The 24,830-nt window shown below is 37.8% G+C and overlaps 1 protein-coding gene across 2 annotated transcripts in view; it reads left to right on the top strand.

The window, feature by feature from the left end:
* LOC306843337 (transcription initiation factor TFIID subunit 4) overlaps positions 1 to 24,830 on the top strand; it is an 87,593-nt gene that overhangs the window by 44,459 nt on the left and 18,304 nt on the right. For both annotated transcript variants that reach the window (XM_079374754.1, XM_079374753.1), the window contains 2 exons: positions 191 to 247; positions 15,519 to 15,641. In XM_079374754.1, coding sequence (XP_079230880.1) covers positions 191 to 247; positions 15,519 to 15,641 — 180 coding nt within the window. The remainder of the gene's footprint in view (positions 1 to 190; positions 248 to 15,518; positions 15,642 to 24,830) is intronic.

Raw genomic sequence — 24,830 nt, 5'->3', positions numbered from 1 at the left:
GAACACACACACACACACACACACTCCGTCCTTGACACATCAGATCTGCCCTCATTTGTCCGCAACTATTTTAGTGCGGCAGATGAAGTGAGCTCACGACACGCTCTCACCTGCCTTCTGCCCATCTCTCCCTCCATCCTTCCTTCTGTCGTTCATCCTCCCTCCATCTCTCTCTCGCTTTCTCTCCCAGAGTCGCTCGCGGCAAGAAGATCCAGAACAAGCCCGTCTGAAGCAGAAAGCAAAGGAGGTGAGGCTTCCATCATTACCACTGACATTTCAAGGCTCCCGCAGATGAATTTTTTATGCTGTGCTACATATGTAATGTCATTTAAAGTCTGACTCTGAGAAAAAAGAAGAAAGTTTGAGGAATTATTTTCATTGATTGATGTCCTGCGAAAAAATGAGCGTTTTCCTCTTTTTCTCCAGCTCTGAGCTGGTATTTAGGAGAATGTGCTGCACTTTTATCCGGGGCGGAATGGGGAATCTGATTGGAGATGAAGTCAGAGTTTTTCCCGTTTGACGGATAATTTGCCGAGGCCATTAGCATCATAAAGGCAAATGGCGTGGTCTTGCGCTCGCAAGAAGGGAGACAATTAATAACCGTTTCCTCGGTATGAGGCACAAATTGCTTGCTTGTGTCTTCTCCCACATTGATTTTTGTTTTTTTATGCTGCCAATTAAAAATAATGCTGTTCTCAATTCCTGGCAGATCTAATGACGCACTAGTTTTTACGGAAAGCAGTTGATGCTAAGCTGATGCATCTGTTTATGGTATTTGAAGGAACTATTTCAGCTTTAGATGCGTGTGTTTATGATGTGCACGGTGATGTTTTCTCTCCGGCTGTCACTGATGCACTATAAAACCGTGGCGCTGTGGACGTGAGTCCAAACTAACCCTGTTTTGAAAACATCTTCTGATACAAGCACACTAATGTATTTGTTTGCAATCTTTGAGTAAATTTACAGACTTGGTTTGATTGTTCGACCCAAAGCTGAGTTGGATCCCACTCTATCCCACTCTTACAGGTGTGTTTTCACAGTGGATTTGAGAAAATTGCACTGTGTTATTAATGTTTTTGCTCCTTTGATTTTTACAGCTAAAACTAAAACTTGTAGACAAAACATGTAAAGAACATGAGCTGCTCAGTAACGGCAAGTCCTGTGTTGACATAAGAATTGTGTGCAAAATTCTGAACAGAAGAATTGACTTTTTTGCAGTTCATGAGTTGCAATTTGAATGGAATTGGCCACAACCCACAGGGTTGGACATTTACATTTATATTTATGCATTTGGCAGACACTTTTATCCAAGGCAACGTACAGTACATTGAATTCAAGGAACACATATTATCAGTTAATGCTTTCCGTGAGAATGGAACCCATGACCTTTGTGTTGTTAGCCAGAAATGCAAAGGATTGATTCCCAGAGAAACATCATCTGATAGCCTAAAATCATGCTCTAATTTTGAGTTACAGAAAGTGTAATTAAATGTTAAACATAAAGAATTATATATTAAGTACAGAATTCTAAAGGTGACAAACAGATCTGTGTGTACAGCCTATAAAACCTTCATATTTTGCAAGACTTTAAACTTTCAGACAAGACTTCAGCAAAGTTTGTCTTTGCAAACCTTCCTTATTTCTAATTAAAAATGACACTTGGAGTTATAAGTTAATTTCACATTTACTTCTGTCAGGACTGCTATCGTCAAAGATGATTGACAGTTAGCATATAGTTTGGATTGGCGGTATGGTTCTGTTCTGGGCAAGAACTCCCTGAGCATCCATGCAGCCTAGCATGGATTTTACATTTACATTTATTCATTTTAGCTGACGCTTTTATCCAAAGCGACTTACAATTGCTATATATGTCAGAGGTCGCACGCCTCTGGAGCAACTAGGGGGTTAAGTGTCTTGCTCAGGGACACATTAGTGTCTCACAGTGGATTTGAACCCGGGTCTCTCACACCAAAGGCATGTGTCTTATCCACTGCGCCATCACCACCCCTATGGATGAGAGCAGTGATAACCACCAAGGGTAAACAGAACAGAACCAACAAAAGTATGCAGATTTGTTAAAGTTCAGTAATTTTATGTACACATTTTTGAATTTGTCTGATTCAAAAGCGAATCAGAAGGCCGGATACTGACTGACACAGGAGGAGTTGGGGATGATGATGATTTGAGGAATAACAGTTTGCAGCATAAATGCATAACTTTAATACACAGTGCTAAAGGTTTGGTAACTAACTATCACCTGTGTATCTTCTCTGGGTCTCCCGTCTGTCATCTGTCCATCTTTTCTTTAGGTATCACCCTTGTTTCCTCTCTCTCTCCTGCTCCACATTAGAGAGGTGTAACCCTTTCGAGTGGATTGTAGTCTTCCCATCAGCCTGTGCTGTATGTAAATGAGGTGATTTGTAATAGGCTGCGCCCGAGGCCGTGTGATCAAAGTGGATCTCCGCCCTGTTAAGTGGCAGGCAGCTCATCATCTCAACACAGCCAGATTAACTTTCCAACCCACAGAACGACTACTACAGCTCACACACACACACGCTCGTCCCGTCTGTGTCGTCAAAAACTCTCAACTTGTTTCCAATCAGAATTTTAAAAAGGCTGAAATCTCACTTTTATTTGCTGTTGCACCAGAAATGGCGTTTTCCCGTCTCTCTCTCTCTCTGGGCATAATGGCCGTGGTCGTTTCTCAGTGCGGTTCTCCCTCTGGTTTTCATCTCCTGATTGGCTGTGGGCGACAGAGCTGCTATTTGCGTCTGTCGTAGAGGTTTCGCACATCTGCCCAAATTTTCATCAGGATAATGAGGTTGATCTGCGCTGCTTTCACTCTCTGTGACGGGTAGAACGGCGAGAGAGAGGTTTATTACTCATAACCACACCAGGACACACACACACACACACAGACAGTATACTGCACTTATGTGGTGTGTGTGTTAAGAAAAGACTCTTTCTGCATCTCTTGTCACTTGTCTCGTGTCACTAGTAGTTGTGTTTATACCAAGAACTTGATTTCACAACTCCTGATGAGATTTGCACAATAGTATAGTAATATAGTTTTAAAATTAGTCTAATTTACTCACTTATGTTTTCATATTTTCCATTTGTGTTCCATAGAAAAGATATTTACACGTTTGGAATGATGTGGGTGGCACAATTCTCATTTTTGACTTGACATGTCTTATATCTTTCTCCTAGATTGTAATGAGATTAAATTGAGAGCAAATAGAGATGTTTGCTGAAGTCTCCTGCTTCTCAGATGTTTCCCCTAAGAATGCTCCTGGAATCTCACATTTGCCTCCTCTAGCATTTCAGAAGAGATCTCAAAGATGTCTCAAATCTCAGTTTGGTCTCCAGTATTCCTCATCAAATTCTACCAATGATCTGTTCTTTTAAGCACATTAACTTGATATCATTAAAGTCCATAGTTAACCTGAAACACAATGAGATCTCCAGAGCAACGAAAGAGCAATCACATTTTCTCTAGAGCCATACAATTTGTGACCCAATTCATCATTTGTGTCACTAAAGCAAATAAAATGAGGTGTTTTCCCCATTTTTATTTAAAAAATGCAAATTTTAATACATTATATACATTATATCCAGCATTGTATAGCTATGGGAGCTATAAAATGAATTTGGAGAGCAGCTCAGATCATTTAACAAGAAATGTTTGAGTCCATGTTGAGATTTCTAATTGCAGACTTCGGCGTTTTGGCAAATCCAAGCGTAGTTTGAGACATTTCTGAGCTATTTTCTGAAAGTAAAGCCAATCTGGGGAGAAGTTTCTCCTGAGTTTTTTTGAGAATATGCAATTGAGATATCGACGCGATCCGACGTGTGATTTTTCTTTACTTTGGGAGATGCCGTTTGTCTGCCTCGACAAGCACGTGCAGGTTTTCTAACCATTCGTCTTTTTCAGCCCTTCACAAGCATCCAAATCCCCATAATGTCATCGACCGTGTGTGTTCAGGAACCTATTTCCACAGTCCTCAGTGATGCCCAAAGGTCAGATGGGATATTTTTAAAGTGCCCTCGGTGAAAATCAATGCCCAAAAAAAAGAGACAGGATGTAGGAACAGGGCCGCCCGCCCTAATCAGCAGCGCCTGGCCGCAGATACAACGAATCTGCAGAGAAAAGCGGAGAGATTGCGAGGGGACACATGACAAATAGAGAGAGGAAGAAGGCAAAATAAAGTGAAAGAAGCCGCAAATACATAAAAGAGAGCGAGGGAGAGAAGCCCTGGCAGATACATCACTGTGTCAGGTCACACAGACACTCTGCGGCCACAGATTCATCATCGCTGCCCTGCTCTCAACAGGAGAGGAGAGGCGAGGCAGGGCAGAGGACGCAGAGTGACCACTGCTGACCACCTGGGTAAACCGGTGCATTTTACCACAACAGCCCCTGGTCCTGCGCGCCCGCCGGCCGCCGTGTCACAGACAAAGACAGAGTAACAGAGGTGGCTGTAAACGTTTGCTCCCGGTGCCACTAAACGCATGAGTTTGTACCGCTGCTGATGACAAACACAGAAGAAGTGAATCTGCCTGAGATCAATCAGAGATCTTTAGACCAAAACGATAGATAAATCATCTAAAAATTAACATTCTGTAATCATTTACTTACCCTGCTATTGTTGAAATCTACACACAAACAGCTTGAACACAAAAGAAGATGAAATAGAATTTCCATAAATAATACGTGTGTATAAATGATTACTTTTATTCAGAAAGGATGCATTAAATTGATCAAAAGTGACAGTAAATACATTTATAAAAAAATTAATTTCAAATAAATGCTGTTTACTTCCTATTCATGAAATAATCCTGAAACATAAATTGTAGCACAACTGTTTTCAACATTGATCGTAATCAGAAACGTTTCTTGAGAAGCAAATGAGCATATTAGATGAGCATATGATTTCTGAAGGACACTGAAGACTGAAAATTCAGCTTTGATCAAAGCAATAAATTACGCTTTAACATATATTTACATAGGAAACAGTTATTTTAAATTCTAATAATATTTCAAATTGTTACTGTATTTTTGACCAAATAAATGCAGCCTTGGTGAGCAGAGGAGACGACTTTCAAAAACATACAAAAACTTAGCAAACCCAAACTTTTGAACTATTCTTAAATGTGAAGTTTAGATAGTTTGTGGTGTGTCTGTTTAATGTTCAGAGTCACTGAAGAGTGAAACATTGGGATTCTGTGATACTTTCAGAACTGACCATTAGAGATGGGGCAGAAGGGGCTGCAGGAGGCCTCCAGGGAAATCAATATCAAAATATTTTGATATATAACAAAAGATATGGACAGTACTGTTGTAGCCTGCCACAGAAATAAGAGTTAACTGTAGCCTTATATTACCTGTTTCCATTAACGTCCAATTAGACCAATTTTTTAAAAAATATGGTCCGATATACCTATGTGGTCATCATTAATATATTGTTAATTGTGTTGGGTGAGTGAATTTTCTTCATTCCGACCTGATTTGCATTCGTTTGTCCTCTCTCCCCTCTATGCGTCTTACTTTCTCTCGTTCATGTTCGTATTTCACATCCTTGTGAATCTGAGATCCTTCACGTGAAACTTGGATGTGTCCGTTGGGAATCTCTTGGCTTTTTGTTCGAATAATTTTCCTCAAATATTTTCCCTCCTCAGGCGATTGCAGTTTCTTTCTCATTCCTCCGTTCTACCATTCTTTTTCCCCTCCGTCTACTTCTCTGTTTTAATGCTAGCGTTGCGTTCTTACACCACAGCATTGTGGGTAACAGCCCGATCCAATAAGACGGAGATGCATAAAAGAACCACAGACACAAACATCCCATAATGCCTAAACACTCTGGTTCCTTCTGCAAAGCAAACTATCCTTCGGAAAATGTGACTCTGCAGAAGGAAAGACGCGCTGTGAGTGGAGCTTTGTGTGGATTGATTTAGACCTCAGAATGTGATGAGATGTTTCCATTATAGAAGGAATTTGAATTGTTCTGATACGTAAAAAACTATTTGAAATTTGAAAGTATATTTGAAATGACTTCAAATCTGTTTTTAGTTACTGATGTTTGCTAAATTAAGCATCAGTATTACTAGTGCTCATCGTTATACTTGAAACATAAATAGAGATCAGACTTGAGGGTGAACCATGCAAAGATGCTCAAAGTTTGCTCTCGAGTTCTCAAGAGTGTTTCAGAATAAGTCTGATCTTCAGATACTTGTCTTTTTTAAAAAATCAGATGTTTCTCCTAAAATTAAAATAAATAATGCTATAAAATAGTATATAGAAGTTCAGAGGGAAAATCTGATAAGAAATATTCAGTTCATATTGATGTCTTGGCAAATCTGAGCACAGTTTAAGACCTTGCTGAGAATGTTTAAAGGAGACACATTTGAGATCACCGAGGTCTTTTTTTTTCAAGGAAAGCAAGAATCTGGCCCCATTTGCTCTCTGTTTAATTTCATTGCGTTCTAGTGGAAACATTTGAGAAACATTTGATTCTAATCTCAATGAATATTCCAAAAGCCTTTTTACGAGACAAAAGATGTTTCTCAGCTGCTGAAACGTCTGTCCTGGATCTGTTTTTATTTTCCTCTTTGTGGTTGCTTGTTTCATCCCTAAAATTCCTGAAGTCAAATTTGAGATGTAAGAAAGAAGGAATGGGGGGAAAAAGAAGCGGAGAAGAAAAGCAAGCTTTAAAAATACCTTTGTGTTTGTGAATATTATTACAAAGTGGCGTAATGAGAGAAAGAACAACACAAAGCGAGATTTTTGCCTGCGAGGGAGATGGCGAGGAATCTGAACAGCGAAAGGCCCGAGTGTGTGTGTGTGTGTGTGTGTGTGTGTGTGTGTGTGTGTGGCCGCCTGTAGGAGGTCTTTCTCTTTGTACGTGGATCTCCTTGGGATGTTAGTAGCAGGGGAATCAGGAATGAAGAGCTACTCTTTTGGGGATGAACTGATGGGTCTGAGTAACAGAGAAAAACACAACGAGAGAGAAAGAGAGGCGAATGGGACACAATGAACAGAAAGATGAAAGGGTCAGTGTTAGAAAACCAGACTAGCCATTCGTCTCTGTTTAACTGAAGGCAGCGACCTCTCTGTCTAGTGACCACATAGACAATTCAGCTGAGATTTAGAGATTAATAAAAGAGTGATCTGCCATGTTTGCTCTTGTCACCAACTCCTACTGCCACTATAACTAACAAACAGCTGTCTTTCATATTCAGCCACTTTATCCGTTTTAGATGAAGTATAGTTTTATGTGAGTGGATTGCTATGAATCGTTCAAAAGTTTGGGGTTGGCAATGTGTTTGAAAGAATCTCTATTCTGCTCACGCATTTATTTGATCGAAAATACAGTAAAAACAGTGAAATATTATTACTATTTAAAACAGCTGTTTTCTATGTGAATATATGTTAAACTGTAATTTATTCCTGGAGTTTCAGCATCATTCCTCCAGTCTTCAGTGTCACATGATCCTTCAGAAATTATTACAATATGCTGATTTACTGCTCAAGAAATTATTTTTCTGATTATTATCAATGTTCAAATCAGTCATGCTGCTGAATATTTTTGAGGAAACTGTGATGTATTTTATTTTTCCGGATTCGCAGATGAATTGAAAGTCTTTCAATTGAAAGGATTCGCAGTCTTTATTTGAGATAGAAATCTTTTGTAACATTATAAATGTCTTCTTCCTTGCTGAATGAAACTATTAGTTTCTTTAAAAATTATTTGTAATTTTGGTGAACTTCATCTATTTTTTAAACTGCACATTAAAAACCATTTGTTATATCTTTTCTGTACATCGGAGCTAGACTGTGATGCTTCTGGCCTCCGGTCATCATTTGTTTCTAACCGTGTTTATGCAGCAACTAACCCCATTCATGACAAACAAGTAAAGGAACTTCAGTGTAAATCATAAATCACATTTATGCACCACTCTATGTTAGAATGGTTTATGTTTGATTCACACTGATAATACGTCTGCCCGTCACATTGATGCAACAATTTACATGTAGTAAGAATGATTTTACAAGCAATTTATACAGAAATTCCCTCTGCTGCTTCATTAATAAGTTTAAAATGATTTTGATTTTCTAAAATAATAGTAAAAATAAACTATATTTGCAAGTATTAGAAAAACATGGAAATCAATATAATATTCTAATATAATAATGAAATATAATATAATACATACATGAAAAGTCAATTTTTGACACCAGTGAAATTCTGTTGATAAAACCCTGATTTAGATTTTTACTCAACATTGAGAAGACAATTTAATAATTTTACAAAGAAATTTCCCTAGAAATTATTTCTGCTCATATTTCATGAATAATATGTTTAAAGTTAAGTTGCTTTTCTAAAATTATTATTACAGTCTTTTGTAATAAAAATTTTTTTTTTTTTTTATTCACCAGATTTTATTTTCATTTTTCTGTTGTTTAAGTGTAGCCTCGAGCTGGTTAGTGAACATTGTGTGGTGGTGGGTGTCTTTGGTGCTTCCGATGCCGGTCGCTTCCAGTGCTGATGCGCTGTGACCTTTGACCCTTTACACTCTCGGCTCGAGGAACAAGACGGTGCATGCGGCCTCTGCCTCTCATTTCCCCTCTCCCTCGAGCGTTGCGGGAAAGAAGAACAGAGCGAGAGAAAGAAAAATGGTCGAGAGAGAGAGAGAGTTTTGAGAGAGTGTGCCAACCCCGTCCGCATGTTTCCATTAGATTGTCGTGTTGGCTAATTAGAGAGCGGCGGCATGATTCACCTTGTTAATTAGAAGGACTTGCACACCATCGGCCCCGGGGCTCCGAGAGGGAAAACCAGAGATCCAGAGAACGAGAGGGCTCTTCTTCAACGCCTGCAGTCTCTCCTTCTCTGAAGATCCTTTTGCTGTTTGATTCGAAAATGAATAAATCATCGCGCATACTACTCTTCATCTGCCACCGATGCAAATTACAGCTGATCAATAGAAAGTGACGTCGCGCTACTTACGGAAGAAAGAAAAAGAGGTTGAGAGGGGAAAAGACTGCTTGCCCAAGCACGGGTGACACAGAAATGGAAATTTTCTACTTAGATAAGCGGGTTTTTAATGATCTCCTTTCGCAGGAGCCAAACGATGTTGCTTGAATGCGTTATTCTGAAATTCCCTTCCATATAACAACGCCAACCGCTCTCATTGTTTTCACTGCTGTTAAGTTAGTAACGGCAGCAATAATTAAAGATGGATATTAGCCAAGGTCAAACGGCGCACACATGTCTGAGGTTCTGTTGAATATGAATGGTGCTTTAAGAGCAGGAAGTGACCTCATAATGAGCCGGACCCCTGGGGACGCCTGGGGCGTTTGTGTAATTGGGGTTTGGCTTGAACTGCAGGTCTCTGGAAATCTCTCCACAAAGAGCAAACTTCAGCTGCTTTAAAACCCCAGTGCTTTTACTGTATGAATGTGTTTTGATCTTCAGGGTCTGTCTGCTGAAGGTCAGCATGTCGAGCCCTGTTTGACCCTGAGGTCAGTTCACTCATAGATCAATGATTTACACATTACTGTGAACTAATGATGAACATGCTGGCTCTTCCCAGATCTGCTCAATTACTGCTCAAAAAATTGCTTACAATTTTTGCATTGAAGAAATAGAACAGCATAAATGCAGCTGAATTTGGCAAAATATATTTTTTTTCTCAAAAACTCAATTTTATTTAGTATTACATTTACTTTAAGTTCATCGTCTGACTTTTGAAACACAAAAAAACTTTTGTTTCATTTATAAAAACTGCCATTATCTGATATGGTAAATATGTCATGTGAAATGCTCATACTTAAAGACAGCATAAAATCAAGATGGCCATTCTTAGTTCATTTTTCTTAGGATCAACAATTCATAGGTGCATGCTATTCTAATGAAAAATATGTTTGTCTTCATAATCATTCATCAAAATATATTTGTCTCTACTTCTGGATATTTTCCTCTACTTTTAGATAGATATATAAGTGCCGTCTAACAATTTCCCATTGAGTATTTTGTCTCCCTAAGAAATACCGCACATTAGAGAAGTGTTAATTACATTTTTTTTTTTGTCTATAGGTTATTTTTTTTCATTAAATTTATTTTTTGTTATTTTTCTTTTTAAATTAAACATTGTTTTTTTAATTATTGATTATTTTATTTTATTTTTATTATTAATTTAAGATGTTATTATTTGTGGATTTGTTACTATATTTGTGGATTTTATTTATTTATGAAGAATTTGGCACTCCAAAGAATAGCAGAGCACTGCTCAGTGTCCTGGGGCAAGAGGGCGAGAGGGCAGATTTTGCCCCCTGCTGGTCCTTTATGTTCCAGACTCCGGTGTTACTGAACCTCAGTGTTGCCCAGTGAAAGACCCCCCCCCTCCCCAAACCAGCCCGATCCTCTCGTTCCGCTCCGGCACAGACATCTGTCTGCAGGAGTGTGTGCGGAGCCGTGGGCCTGTGGCCTGTGGGGGGAGGAAGGAGAACAGAAGGTTCTGTGGGGCTGACAGATACGGCAGGTTTGGCCATCATGACGAACAGAGCTCAGATCTTCACCCGCATGCACTTTATGTGAAATGCACACATGAGCTGGAGATGTGGATCTGTGTGGCTTTGATTCGGGATGGAAGGCTAGTAAGTCTGATAGATAGACAGACAGACAGATAGATAGATGGATGAATGTTTGGATAGATAGACATTCAGATATATATAGATATTCAGTTCTGTTATAGTACATATTTATAGATAGATGTTTGGATAGATGGATGGATAGATAGATAGATAGATAGATAGATAGATAGATAGATAGATACTGTATGCTCCGATCAATATTCAGACATTGAATTGTACATATTTTCAGTTTGCTGTGTTCTTTTACATGTGATGGCATTAATGTTGCCCTCGTGTTGACCTTTGTAAACAATCACAGAGTACTCAGGTCTGAAAGAACCAAACATAAAGATATTGATCATCCACAGGATGGTGTGATTTGTGTGTAAATGGCTGCTAAAGGTTATCGTATCGTTTCTGATGCTGATGTTCTTTGTTGAAAGGTTACGCAAGATGAAATAAGTAACTTGAGGTTTTAAGAAAGCATCTCTTTTTTGCACCGAGAGCAGTGAATTCTGTGTCAGCGTCACCGCTTCATTATTCTTATATGATGAGCGTAATTACGACATGCAAAACTTCTGTAAGTTTTACTTAACGCTGAGAGCAATTACCATTTCCACAATCAGCCAACTATTAAACATTTATTTTTGAAGCAGCACTGAGAATATATTAACAGTTAGCCAAAATAATTCATATGAATATTTCTCTAAATTTGTCCCCTGTAATGAGCGCGGCGCTTAACTAACTCTACACATAGTTGAGCTATAATTTCCTTCCCCCCTCGTTCTCTCTGGTGCACGTGGGTGATTCGTCTGTAATGGCGGCCGCTCTGAGAGCTGGCACCACAGATGGCACGCTGGGACCCGCATTTATCAGAACGCCATAAATCTGAGACTCCGGCAGTTGCTGCAGGCGAGAAGCGGGCGCCGAGTCTGGTGCCAACTGCTGCGCAGACATGCCGGCTCCGGTCCTTGAGTGGGGCATCGTGGGCTGGAATAGGATTATCTCAGGGGTCAGCGGTCTGCGTCTGCTGGATGTGCTGATATGTGCGGTGATACCAGGCCTGCAGAGGACTGGAAGGATGTAGAGGTTAAAAATGAGCATCCTAATGTTGGTCCAAACATGTGATTGGTGAATGGTGAGAACAAAAAAGCATTATTTAGTCCATACCATTAATAATTATTGTTATTATTAAATGTTCTGTTTTAATTTTATAGTACAACAGTATTATTACTATAGTGATATTTCTATTGGTTTGTTATTTCTTGTTTTTGTCATTTAATAAAACAAAAATAACATTTAAATAATAATAACTATTATTATTATTATTATTATTATTAGTGCTGGGCAACTATTAATCGCATCCAAAATAAAAGTTTTTGTTTATATAATATATGTGCGTATTGTGTATATTTATTATGTATATATAAAGACACACACATACAGTATATATTTTGAAAATATTTACATGTATATATTTATATTATATATAAATATATTTAATATATAAACACACAGTATACACACACATATTATGTACACAAAAACTTTTATTTTGGATGCAATTAATCGTTGCCCAGCACTAGTTATTATTATTATTATTATTTAAAACTATTATTTGTTTTATAGTCCAGTGGTATTTTAACTGTAGTAATATTTCTTTATTGGTTTGTTTCATAATTCAATTAAATAAATAAAAAACATTTAGTAATTATAAATATTATTCTCTTATATTATAATTATTAACAGTACAATAATATTATTACTATAGATCTATTTCTTTATTGGTTTAATTCTTATAGTTTAATAAAAAATATTTAAATATTACCATAATAACTATTGTTATAATGTTTTATTAAAAACTTGATTATTTAATTTGACAGTACAATAGTATTACTATAATAATCTTTATTGGTTTAATTTTTGTAACCTAATAAAATAAGTATTAAAACAATGTATTATTACTATATGTACAATTATTATTGTATTATTGTATAATACTATAGTATTATTACTATAGTGATTTTTCTTAATTGGTAATTAATTTTTGTAATTTAATAAAATAAATTATTTATATATATATTATTATTTTTCTATAATAACAGAAATATATATTTAATTATTATTCATTAATAATAATATTTATTTTTGTTATTATATGATTGCTTGGCATGAGGAATTTTTGAAAATTATTTTGAAAATGATATATTATGGCACGTTATTAACTTGTAAGGAGCTCATCAGCCTCTGGTCTGCTTCCACTGTCATTGTATAGAAAGGAATCAGATCATCCCATTTTCTGTTTCATAGAGGAAAGAAAGTCATACTATGGCATTTATGACATTTATGATTCATTTATGGGTCACCTGTCCCTCCAAATGCATCTTCTAGACAACAATATGACTGAATGGAGAGCAAACAGAGATGTTTCTTCTGAAAAGAAGACCCTGATTATCTCAAGTGTCTGTTTTATGGTTTCAGAAGAAATTCTTCCACTAAATTGATGCCCGAAGGTAGTTTTTCAGGGTGTTGCTGCAGGTGAAGATGGACATGTCTTCATAACCTCACCACAGACGTGTGCACTATGCTTTCCTTTCCTCTGTTGTGATAGGCATCTGACACCACAGACTCACTGTCTACAGACACAATTTGCACTGGCTGTTGAAAACCAAAGCAATCTTTATAACACGCCATTCTGAGGGCAACATCACAGTTCTCTCTGATCTTACACTCTCACACACACACACACACACACACACAGAGAGAACTGACTGCATGAAAGATTGCATTGATTGCCCTCATTCAGTTTAGTAACACACACACACACAGTCTCTCTCTAACACCAGCGGGCACAGGGCGGTTCACTCCCTCACTGCAGACAGACTGTGACGGCCGTGTGTGTGTGTGTATGTGTGAGGCCATATGTGTCTGTGTATGTCTCTGTACGTGTGTGTGTGAGGCCTCGGGCTCAAACACGTCCTCAGAAAGGGTCTGTGAGCGAGGCTGCCCTGCAGGAAACCGTGACATTACCTGAGGCGCCACTGAGCCCTCTTACACTTCACAAAGTGAAAAATCACATCAGAGCGTGTGAGCCGACACACACACACACACACACACACATTTACATTCACACCTAAATGTCTCTAAACACTAACTACATTTTAAAGGATTTTGATGTAGAAGACACTAATAGATGTGCTGATTTGATTTTGGTGATTTGCAGATGATGATGTCACTTCCTGTGACATCATGCCGCAGCTGAAACAGTTGCTTGCTTTGGAATGGAATAATAGTCTAATTCCCTGGTGCAGCTGACTGACAAAATGCAAAACAAACAGAATTTAAAAAAAAAAATCTTAAAAAAAAACAAAAAACTTCTAAACATACTTGAGAAGCAGTATTGTGTAAGATGACCAGATAAAAAAGACTTTCAGACAATATATAAAGTTAATTCACTCTAAATTCACTCAAAAAATTTGCTAAAAAGGAATTATATATTTGTTCAGGGGATTAATTATCATATAAAAACACCTTTATCAGGAAGCTGAATCTGTAATATGGCGGAATCTCCACTGTGAATCATGAATGTTTTACTTTGACATTAAAGAATATTTGCTCACTGTGCCTGCTATTATTATGTGTAATAGAGCATATTATGCAACATTTCAATTCTATATTTAGAATTTCCTTATTAATAAGGAAAAAGTTTATGAAAGTGTCACTCCACAATACAATAGCAAAATATATAAATATGTAAGTATTTTTATGTTACATTAATCAGTGTCTAGCACACCTTCCCGAGGAAAGGATATGGATCAGAAGACATTGCAATTACTACATGATATTTAGACAGACTTAAAGAAGTTCCAGATCTATAATTGTGCTCTTAATATTTCAGTTATTTTGCTTTAATGTAAATAAACATGTAAACAATATACTTGCTCTTGTGAATTTATTTTGATGTTAATTTAATTTACTTACAAATTCATCATCATCATGTTGATATGCTATATTACTATAAAACTCTTACAACAAACTTGTCTTCTAATATCTTCAATTATTGCATATACCGAGCTGCAGTGACTTCACTTGGACCTTTTCGACACACCCACCAAACAAGAGAAAACGTATCTCAAACCCTGCTGCACACCGTTTCCAGGAAACATGTCGTTCGACCCGGAAACCGTAGCAAAACGTTGTGCACCGGTTTGAGCTTGAACGTGCCCCAGTTGTAGGACAGAAAGCCCTGTCTGTAAATTAAAAGAGCCAATCAACTTCAAGTATCACATGATCTCTACGACTCCAGAATGCACATTAACTGAACTAAACTAAGTTTCGTTAGAGTGATTTCAGCTCAAGAAGGACAATTTATGACACAATCTTTTATTGTTGATTTTTGTTTGATTATAGAAACACAAGCTTAGTAACTAGTTTTGGAGATTTAGTTTATTTCTCTTTTCTAGAAATAGCTGCCTGGGGTTATTAATCAAACGGATGGCAAGTTGATTGACTTGATTTTGATGTAGCCGTGGGGTCTTTAATGGACTTTCTTGTGTGTCTGTAGGTTCATGAGACAGTAGGATGTCACGTGTCATTATATGGTTTAAAGCGGTGCTCATGATCTGTGTGACGTTTTTGTGCAGCTCACACTGATTCTTTACTACCCAGCAGTCTTTACGGCATGATGTTTTAACACTTTACAGACTATGATGTCACTTTCTGTGAGTGTTCTCCAGCTGCTTCCTATTTTCTTGACAGGACAATTATGCACAATTCCTGTCCAGATCTCATCCATTTCTCTGATATTTTCATCATGATTGGATACAGTTTTTCATACAGTATGTTCTGCATGACGGTGTGTAATGTGTTTATTAATTTCTGTTTTCAGATGCAGCAGCAGGAACTCGCCCAAATGAGACAACGAGACGCCAACCTGACGGCACTCGCCGCCATCGGCCCTCGGAAAAAACGCAAAGTGGACTCGCCAGGAGCAACAACGACGGGCACTGAGGTACGGACCTCTCCACCAAGCCATATGCGCTTTTGATTAGGCCTTTAATTGTTTTAAAAACCATGTGTTTCATCATCTGTCTTCTCTTGTTTTGTGGTTTGTAAGAAAATCTGTTAGTTTGGTTCATTTGAGTGAATCAGTTTTAATGGAGTTGATTCAAAACTCGTTTGATTCGTTTTCCATGAACAATGTTGAAAACATGCACTTATGACTAGGAAAGTCACATTCATCATTCTGAATCCACTTGACTGAAATTAGCGTGGTTGAAAACCCAACTCAATTTTGAGTTATTTCAGAGTATTTTCATCCTCATGTTCCAGTTTTTGTACTGAAATAGCTGACTTTTTAATATAAGTTAGTTTTAACACTGTTAAAGTTGACTTAATTTGGTTGGTAGAATTAATAACTAATATGAAACCCAAAATTATTGATTTCATGAATGTTGACCTCTTTTGTTTTTGTTATATGGCACATCTAAATCATCACTAGAGCAGAAAATTTATAGCACACAAAAAAATTTTTTATCCTATGTTCCAGCACAATACATTGAATATTATCAAAAATCTTAAAAAACATCTATGTATTTTTTAGCTGTATTGACGAGCCTTGATGGATATGATGCTGATTATGGTAGTGTTTGTTATTTTACGTCATTCTCTCGGGTGTCGCTGCAGGGTCTGATGATCATTTGTTGCGTTGCGAGCGAGTGAGCAAAAATAAACACTAGAGGATTTTTCCCTGCAGTGTTTGTCCAGTTTCTCACAGCAGTGAATGGGACGCACTGCACGTCTGTCCTCCGTGAACGTGTTACAGTGTTGTTCTGATGCAGATCGCAGTGCCGCTCCACATATGGCTACCAGCTCTGCTCTGCATTAAGCAGGATTACGCCGCGCACACTGGAGACATGAAGAAACGCCACTATTATATTTCCTCGACATGCTGTTGTACATGAAGTCATTGGGTTTAGCTGCATCTGGTGAATGTTTAGCTCTTGCTGTCAGAAGGCCTGCTCCTATTCCCTCACGGATTCTGACTAATGTTTGAATACCATAAACCGGAAAAAAACACTTTGTGAATGTCAGCTGGTCACTTAAAAAAAATTCCTCGGTGAGTGTGTGTGTGTGTGTGTGTGTTTGCTCAGTGAACACAACCGCAGTGAAAGCAGGCTAACTAAATAAATGCATTACTTCTGCATCGTGAACACCATCCTGACCTCTTTCACTTTATTGTAACCGTTCTGACATCAACAAGAAGCGTGAAATGTGTATGCACACACACAGATACAGCGCTTATGAGTAGTTCTTGCCCTGCTTTTATGGGTTTTGTTGTTTTACAGCATTTAAATCATTTTAATGTCACTCTTTTGCAAGTGATGAACAGAAGAAGTGTTTAATGTTGAATTAAAAACAGACTTCTGCTAAGTTGTCAAATAATGATTAATATGAAACCCAGAATAATTGATTTCATAAGTGATGACCTCTTTTTTATTAATGCAACATCTAAATCATCACTGGTGCTGCTAATTGATAACATACCACAAACACAAAATCTGTATTTCTGTCTTGCGTTCTAGTCGAAAATTCAAAACATACTTGAGAAGTAGCATTGTGTAAGAGGACCAGATAAAAAGACTCGTTTCAGATAATATATAAAGTTAATTCACAATACTGTAAAATATAATCTAAATATGTGAACAATGTAAATATGTGGGTTTGTATATTATAGCATAAATACACCTTTATCTGGAAGGTGACTCTGTGTTATTTCAACTGTGGTTGAAATGTTTTATGATCTAAAGAAACTAACATTATTGGCCTGAAGATTAAACACCATTTGTGAATCATGATGGTCAGAATGTTTACTTTAATACTTTGACGTCAAAAAACAATCTTAAAAAAGCCAGATTAAATCTTCAGTGCTCAAATAACCACTTATCAATGGTTAAACACAAAGATGAAAACTAAGGGGTGAACACTATTTTTAGGCACTGGATATGCACATTTACACATTGTTAAGATGTAAGTTACCAGAGGTCATGTTGTGTTCAAAAGCCTGGGCTCGATACAATTTTTGAAATGAAAAAGTCTCTTCTGCTCACCAAGGCTACATTTACTTGGTCAAAAATACAGTTTCAAATAGCTGTTTTCTATGTGAATATGTGTTAAAATGTCATTTATTCCTGTGATCAAAGCTGAATTTTCAGTCTTCAGTGTCACATGATCCTTCAGAAATCATAATAATATACTGATTTACTGCTCAAGAAACCTTTCTGATTATAATCAATGTTGAAAACAGTTGTGCTGCTTCATATTTTTGTAGAAACCGTGTTACATTTTATTTTTTAGGATTTTTTGATGAATAGTAAATTCAAAAGGACAGCATTTATTTGAAATCTTTTGTGACTTTATGAATATCTTTACTGTCTTTACTTTTGATTAATTTAATGTGTCTTGGTAAATTTCTTCAATAAAAGTTATTGACCCCAAACGTTTGAACAGTATATTGTGAATATAGTCACAGCTTAAGGGCATTATGAATATAATAACTATGTAGCACCACTGTGTATTTATATAAGTACCATCTGATAGCAGTGTCATGGTACATTTGTCTGAGGGTCTTGGCTGTTTTGTGTGTTTCTGTGTTTAATTGTTGGGTGTTTTTCTGAAGTAGCGCCGCCCATCTGACCACCTCTCATGATCACGAGAGAAGAGAAAGGCAGGATAGAGGGAGGAATCTTAACTTATTTTCACTTTACTTTCACTTCCCCTCTTTTCTTCATTTCGGCTGGGGCTGCGTGCCGCCCTGGGGCGTTTTCTCTGCTTTCTCCAGAGCAAAGTGAATGTGACTTTTCTAAGGGGGTCACGGAGTGGCTGGGGGCTACGGCAGCGCCGCCGTATCCCGGCCTTCTCCGAGTTTCACTCTGGGGCTCAGCAGAGATTTCATCTGCGAGCGAATGTGCCGTGGGGCGCGAGCTCAGGGTGAGCTGCACCGCTTCACTCGCGGTCCTCTGATTGTCAGAGTATCCCGACTCTGTTCTGCCACGTTAATCCCAAACAAAAACCTCTCAGTGTCCGGAAACGGCCACCAGACCGGGAGGGAGTACTGAGAAAGGTGCTGAAAGAGAAGTTTAAAACAGGATTATTAGATAGATAGATAGATAGATAGATAGATAGATAGATAGATAGATAGATAGATAGATAGATAGATAGATAGATAGATAGGATTATTATTATTTGAACTAAAACTAAAACTGAAACCATAAAAAAAATCCTTTACTTTTAACTTTTTTTTTACTTTTAAAATAAAATATAAAAGAAATTAAGTTTCTTTTATTTCAGATAGTTGCCAAGGAAACATTTCTCATTTTCATTTAGTTTAACTTAATGTACTAAAATAAATGTAATAATAAAAAAAAGTAATTAAAATGAGAAAATGAAATGAAATAACATTGCTATTACTCATTGCTCCTGAACTATATTATAATATGTAACTGAAGTATAATATTGTAAACATACAATAGTTGTCATATAGTAAGATTATATAGAGTAGATTTAATCTTGGGAGAATCTGAATGGAAATTAAGTCATTTTAAGCTTTCATCAAAATCTAATTGAAACTTTCTTAATAAATATTAGGAGTAAATTAGATCTGAATACTCTGTTTTACTCAGAAATACATCATAGTTATGTGCATTTGATATGGGAGAATTTGATGATAAATTAATTTCGGTGTCTTGGCAAATCTGAGCACACTGTTGAGATCTCTTGTGAAACTGTGCTACGCGTGGGATTACCGGGGTCATTCATGATAGTTTGATGAAAATTTAATGGTAGTTTTTGGCATTTTTGATGTTTTTCAGCCCCTCGTCACTATAAGATTCCTCATAACTTCTCCTTTTATGTTTCATAGAAGAAAGAAAGTCATACGGTTTTGGATCGACATGAGGATTTCTTCATTTTTGAGTGAACTACTCCTTCACAGAGATCTCATTTGTGATGTTTCTGTCCTATGGGTTACCCTGAAACGGCCCATCAGAGCGTGTGTGTGACTGAAATCAGGTAGCGCTGGTGGCGGGCCGGCTGTGGGTGTTTCTTTCTCCTCCTTCACCCCTCCTCTCCTCTCCTCTGCTCTCGTCTGGCCAGGCAGCAGATCGCCGTGGGGCTAAACCTGATAGCCCATGTTGAGCTTAAAGTCTGTCTCCATCCTGAGCCGGAGAGCGCAAACAAAGAGGCCTTACAGCCCTCCGAGGTATAGATTAGAGAGAGGGAGACAGGGGCCCCTAACTGGCCCTCGCTTGGGGTCATTGCGCAGGCAGGAGCCGCAGTAACAAACTCTTTCCTTTCGCTCTCAGCGCACACACGAGCGTTTGAAGTTTAGCACAAAGACACTGTGTGGGATGCGAAACGGAGCGAGAAAGAGAAAAAGGACATGTAAATGAGTTTGAATGAGTGAGTGAGTGTGGTTAAATTCACAGGTGCAGGAAATACAACAACATGACAAGCAGGTGATGTCAATTCCTTGACGATACCTAACAGTTCAACATGTGTTTCACTTTGACCTGCCTCGTAATGCCACTATGGATCTGTGTGGGGTTTTGTAGCAGATTGCAGCAAAATACTTCATGACTATATGAATATGTTTATTCATATAGCTTGTTTTTCTTCAAAGCAACTTGAGTTCATCTCTACATGTGCATGCAAAAAATTGAATGAAACCTATTTACTTTCATACTACCAGTGTTGTTTTTGTTAGCTAAATATGAAAACATTAAAAATTATTTTTGGTAAATTAAATAAAACTGAAGTATATAAAATATAAATATTTCTGAATGTAATTTTACTGTGCAAAAATCACTGCCGTAATGCTTGCCATTTTTAGTGAATTCTAGGTGGTTGCTAGGGCATTTGGGTAGTTGCCAGGGCGTTTCTAAGGTATTCTGAGTGGTTGCTAGGGCATTTGCTTGGATGTTTGGATGGTTGCTATGGTGTTTCTAGGGTATTCTGGGTGGTTTCTAGGGCATTGCTTGGAGTTTGGGTGGTGGCTATGGTGTTTCTAGGGTATTTTAGGTGGTTGTGATACATTGTTATTTATTTGGGTGGTTGTCAAGGTGTTTCTAGGGCATTATGGGTGGTTGCCAAGGTGTTTTAGGGCAACTTTGGGTGGTTACTAGGATATTGATGGGTGTTTAGGTGGTTTCCAAGGCAACACAAGTTTATTTATATAGCACATTTCATACACAATGGTAATTCAAAGTGCTTTACATAAAAGAAAGTAAAATAATCATATAAAAAAAATATTGACAATAATAAAACCAGAAATTTAAAAACATTTAAAATTATTTAAAAATTGATTTAAAATTAATTTGAAACAGTTAGAAATAAAAATGATTATACATAAAAGGATTGTACATTTCTAGAGTTTTTGTATGGTATTTTAGGTGGTTGTGGTACATTTTTATCTGTTTAGGTGGTTGCCAAGGTGTCTCTAGGGTATTTTAGGTGGTTGTGATACATTGTTATCAGTTTGGGTGGTTGCCAAGGTGTTTCTAGGGCATTTTGGGTGATTTCCAGGGTTTTGCTGGGTTGCCAGAATGTTTCCAGGGTATCCTGGGTGATCGCTAGGGTACTGCTAGGTGTTTGGGTGGTTGACAGGGTGTTTCTGTATCCTGGGTGGTCATTAGGGCGTTACTAGGCGTTTGCCAGGACGGGTGAGTTATGATTAATTCGTGTTTTGAAGCGCTAATCCTCCATATGAGTAATAGTGGTGCTCCCCATAGCAAATACCACTAATGTAGTAAATTGCAGTAAAGGATCCCAAAAACAGGCCAAAACAGGAAGATCGACATTTAAATATGTCACCTTTTTCTTTTAGGGTTGGTAGAAAAAGGCAGAAGTAGGGAAAGACTGCGAGCGAGAGAGAGAGAGAAAGAGAGGGGAAAAGCACAAGGAAAACTGATGCCCTTTCCTCCAGCTAAATTAACAGGAATCACGTGGAAAACAATCCGAGCCGGGAATGAAAGGGGGGGTGGAACCATTAAAATGCGCCCGGGGCGATGGACTGCACCCAGTATCACTAAAAATGCTCTCACTACAGATGTGCAGGCAGGCTTACAGGCAAACGCTGCTCTTGTTCTATAGCTACAATTAAAATCAACCTCCCTGCCAAAAAATTGGATGGTAGAAAGAGAGAAAAGCAGACATGAACATCAAAGACAGATTGAAATGTGTAGTCAGTAATAAGAATGGTCTCCAAGCCCCGCGGTTCTCCACGGTCCTCTTGTTAATGAGAATTTTTGACCTCTGGTTTGTAAGTTAAACTTGTAATCTTGGTTAATGAAGTAAATCAATCCCAACTTGGAGTGAGCAGCCTTTCCTTCCATCCAGCCTTTCTGTATCTTCGGTTGCTTGTGCTCGTCTTTTTCTTCTCCTCCCATCTTTCCCAGCCTGAATAAACGCGGGCAGATCTTTCAGCCAGACAAACAGGAAGGCCACGGGTGTGTTGTCTCTCTCTGTGTGTGTGTTTTGACGTCTGCTTGGCGAGCCGTTTGGTTTCGTAGCCCTTCTGAAGGGACCCGGTCACAAGAGCCGCTGGAGTCTGTGTTTAACCCCTGCGTTTATACAATATACTGTGCTTTTTAATTGCAGTCTTTTTTCATATTTTAGTAGGAGACATTTTTGCCTCATTTGAATTGAAATAAAACATATGGTTTTAGAAAATAACTATACATATAGCTATAGTTTTGTTTTAATCCAGTGTAGACATGTTTCAAATGAAATTATGCATTGGAAAATTATAATTTTATGTAGAAAGCTGTCAACACTGTTTGAAATGGAAAACTGTCTGTCTGTCTGTCTATCTATTGCAATATTACTGTAAAAAGCAGACAGAAGTACACAGAACATGCCATCTTGTTTTTAGAGAAAGGGAACAAATGCAAAACTAATTTTTAAATTAAAACCAGAAAAATTCATATTGAAAGATGTCACATCCGATCCCACCTCATGATTCACGTTTGACATGTTTGTTTGCATCAGTCTGCAAATGTTTGTGAGGATTTTGCGAATAACAGTACAGTTACTATTTCACGCACAGCGACGACAGATAATGCATGTGGTTCTTTAACTCGACGGTGATTCCAGTAACTGCAGGAAGATAGTAATATACAAAGAGCGTGTCGGCACGTGTGTGCGGTTTACATCCGTTTGAGGGTTCGTGAGGGTCAATGATCTGAGACTTCATAAAGTAACGTCTGTGTGTTGGCTTTCCACACACAATGACCTGCGCCAACACGCACGCCTGTCAGACCAGGTCACACATAACTTCCTTACATGACTCATTTCATTCTGATGGGTTTTTCTTGATTAGTTTTTAGTGCATGAGTTTGTTCCTGCCAGCTGCACCACACCCACCCCATCCATGTGAATCCATCAGCCGTAAACCAGCAGTCAGCTTCAAATAAACAATATTCAGGAATAATCGTACCAAATGAAAACCATCAGCGCTGAATTATTCACTGTCGTTTCTGTCACGTGTTTACACTTTCCAAACTCTCTGCCACGAGTCATATATTCCGGTTAGATGAATACAAAAAACTGTTTTCATTTGTGTTCACAAAGCGGTAGATTTTGTCTCGTTTGTTTCCTGGTTGCATTTGTTTGAAGGTTCGGCTCTGTTAAAAACACCTCACATCCATATAAAACGCCCTTAGTGGTTTTCCGTGCAACCCAAGAGGGATCGGCGAGGAGTTGAAAGCGCTATACATCACATAGGAAATGGCCGTTTAGTACCACAGTTTTCCCTCTGGTCCTGTAGAGCGGTGTGGCAACTGGCCTACGGAAAAGTCAGGACAATAGTGCTCTGTATCCCGCCTGGAGCGGTGACAATTTGGATGGGTCAGCTGCATCAAGTTTAATAACATATTTGGCGTCTTGCATTATGCCAAAATGAAAAACCATGCAACAGGAAGGTTGAGAGATTCAAGAGATGACATTTCTCTCTTCTTGAGTCTTTTTGGTTCCACAAAGAACACTTAACATCCATGGAATCTTTCCACTGCATGAAAGGTTCTGTACAGTGGAAAAAGCTTCTTTAGATTATCAATGTGTAATAAAAAAAAAAGGGGGGGGGGGGGGGGGGTTCTATGGCATTGCTGTGAAAAAACCTTTTGTAACCTTTATTTTTAAGAGTGTAAATTAAAATATAAATTTCAGGCTATATGCATAAGCACAAATGTGAATATCTTCATGAATATCTCCATATTTATGTTAAATATGGGATTCTCCATGTTGCTGCCAGTGAAACTTTGCACAAAAAATGGTTAAATATACAGTTTTGACAACAAAGTTGAGCCTGAGGGGAGGTAAAGATACTCATCTTAAAGAAATTAATTACCTCCCTTGTTAATCTAGATATAATTAAGTTTCTGAAGAATGAATTTCACTGCAGTTTTGCCATGGAGACGCTACAGCAACCAGAGCCAAAACTAGAATCTGCTGGTCAGGGATGATGGGATATCCTGCTCATACATTCCCTCTGCCGTCCCACGCTTGTCTGGGAATACATCATCTATCCCGCTATGAACCAGAGATTAGCATTAACACAAGGTGGGTGCAAACAAAACCTGCCAGAAACATATCCGGGACACATTTCATCCCAAAATCAAAAGAAAATCAATTTATATTTTACACTAACTTTATGTTTTAGAAAAGTTAGGTTATCTATATGCTAGCTTGGACTGAACTTGTAACTTGTTAAATTCTATATATATTCAGATTTTTCATTAATGTAATGTAAATGTAATTTATTGCTGTGATCAAATCTGTATTTCCAGCATCATTACTCCAGTCTTCAGTGTCACATGATCTTCAGAAATCATTCCAATATACTGATTTACTGCTCAAGAAACATTTCTGATTGTTATCGATGATGAAACCAGCTGTGCTGCCAAATATTTTTGTGGAAACCTTGATACACTTTGTTTTTCAGGATTCTTTGATGAATAGAAAGCTTAAAAAGCATTATTTTAAATAGTAATATTTTGTAACATTATAAATGTCTTTACTGTCACTTTTGATTAATTTAATGCATGCTTACTGATTTTTTTCCCACTAAAAATAAGTAATATTATAGTGATCCCAAGCTAGAACAGTAGTGTAAATCAGTGCAACAAAGAATTTTACAATTCGGCAT

This window comes from Barbus barbus (assembly GCF_936440315.1).
Source record: "Barbus barbus genome assembly, chromosome: 23".
Taxonomy (NCBI): Eukaryota; Metazoa; Chordata; class Actinopteri; order Cypriniformes; family Cyprinidae; genus Barbus; species Barbus barbus.
This window is presented reverse-complemented; position numbering and strand designations above follow the sequence as displayed.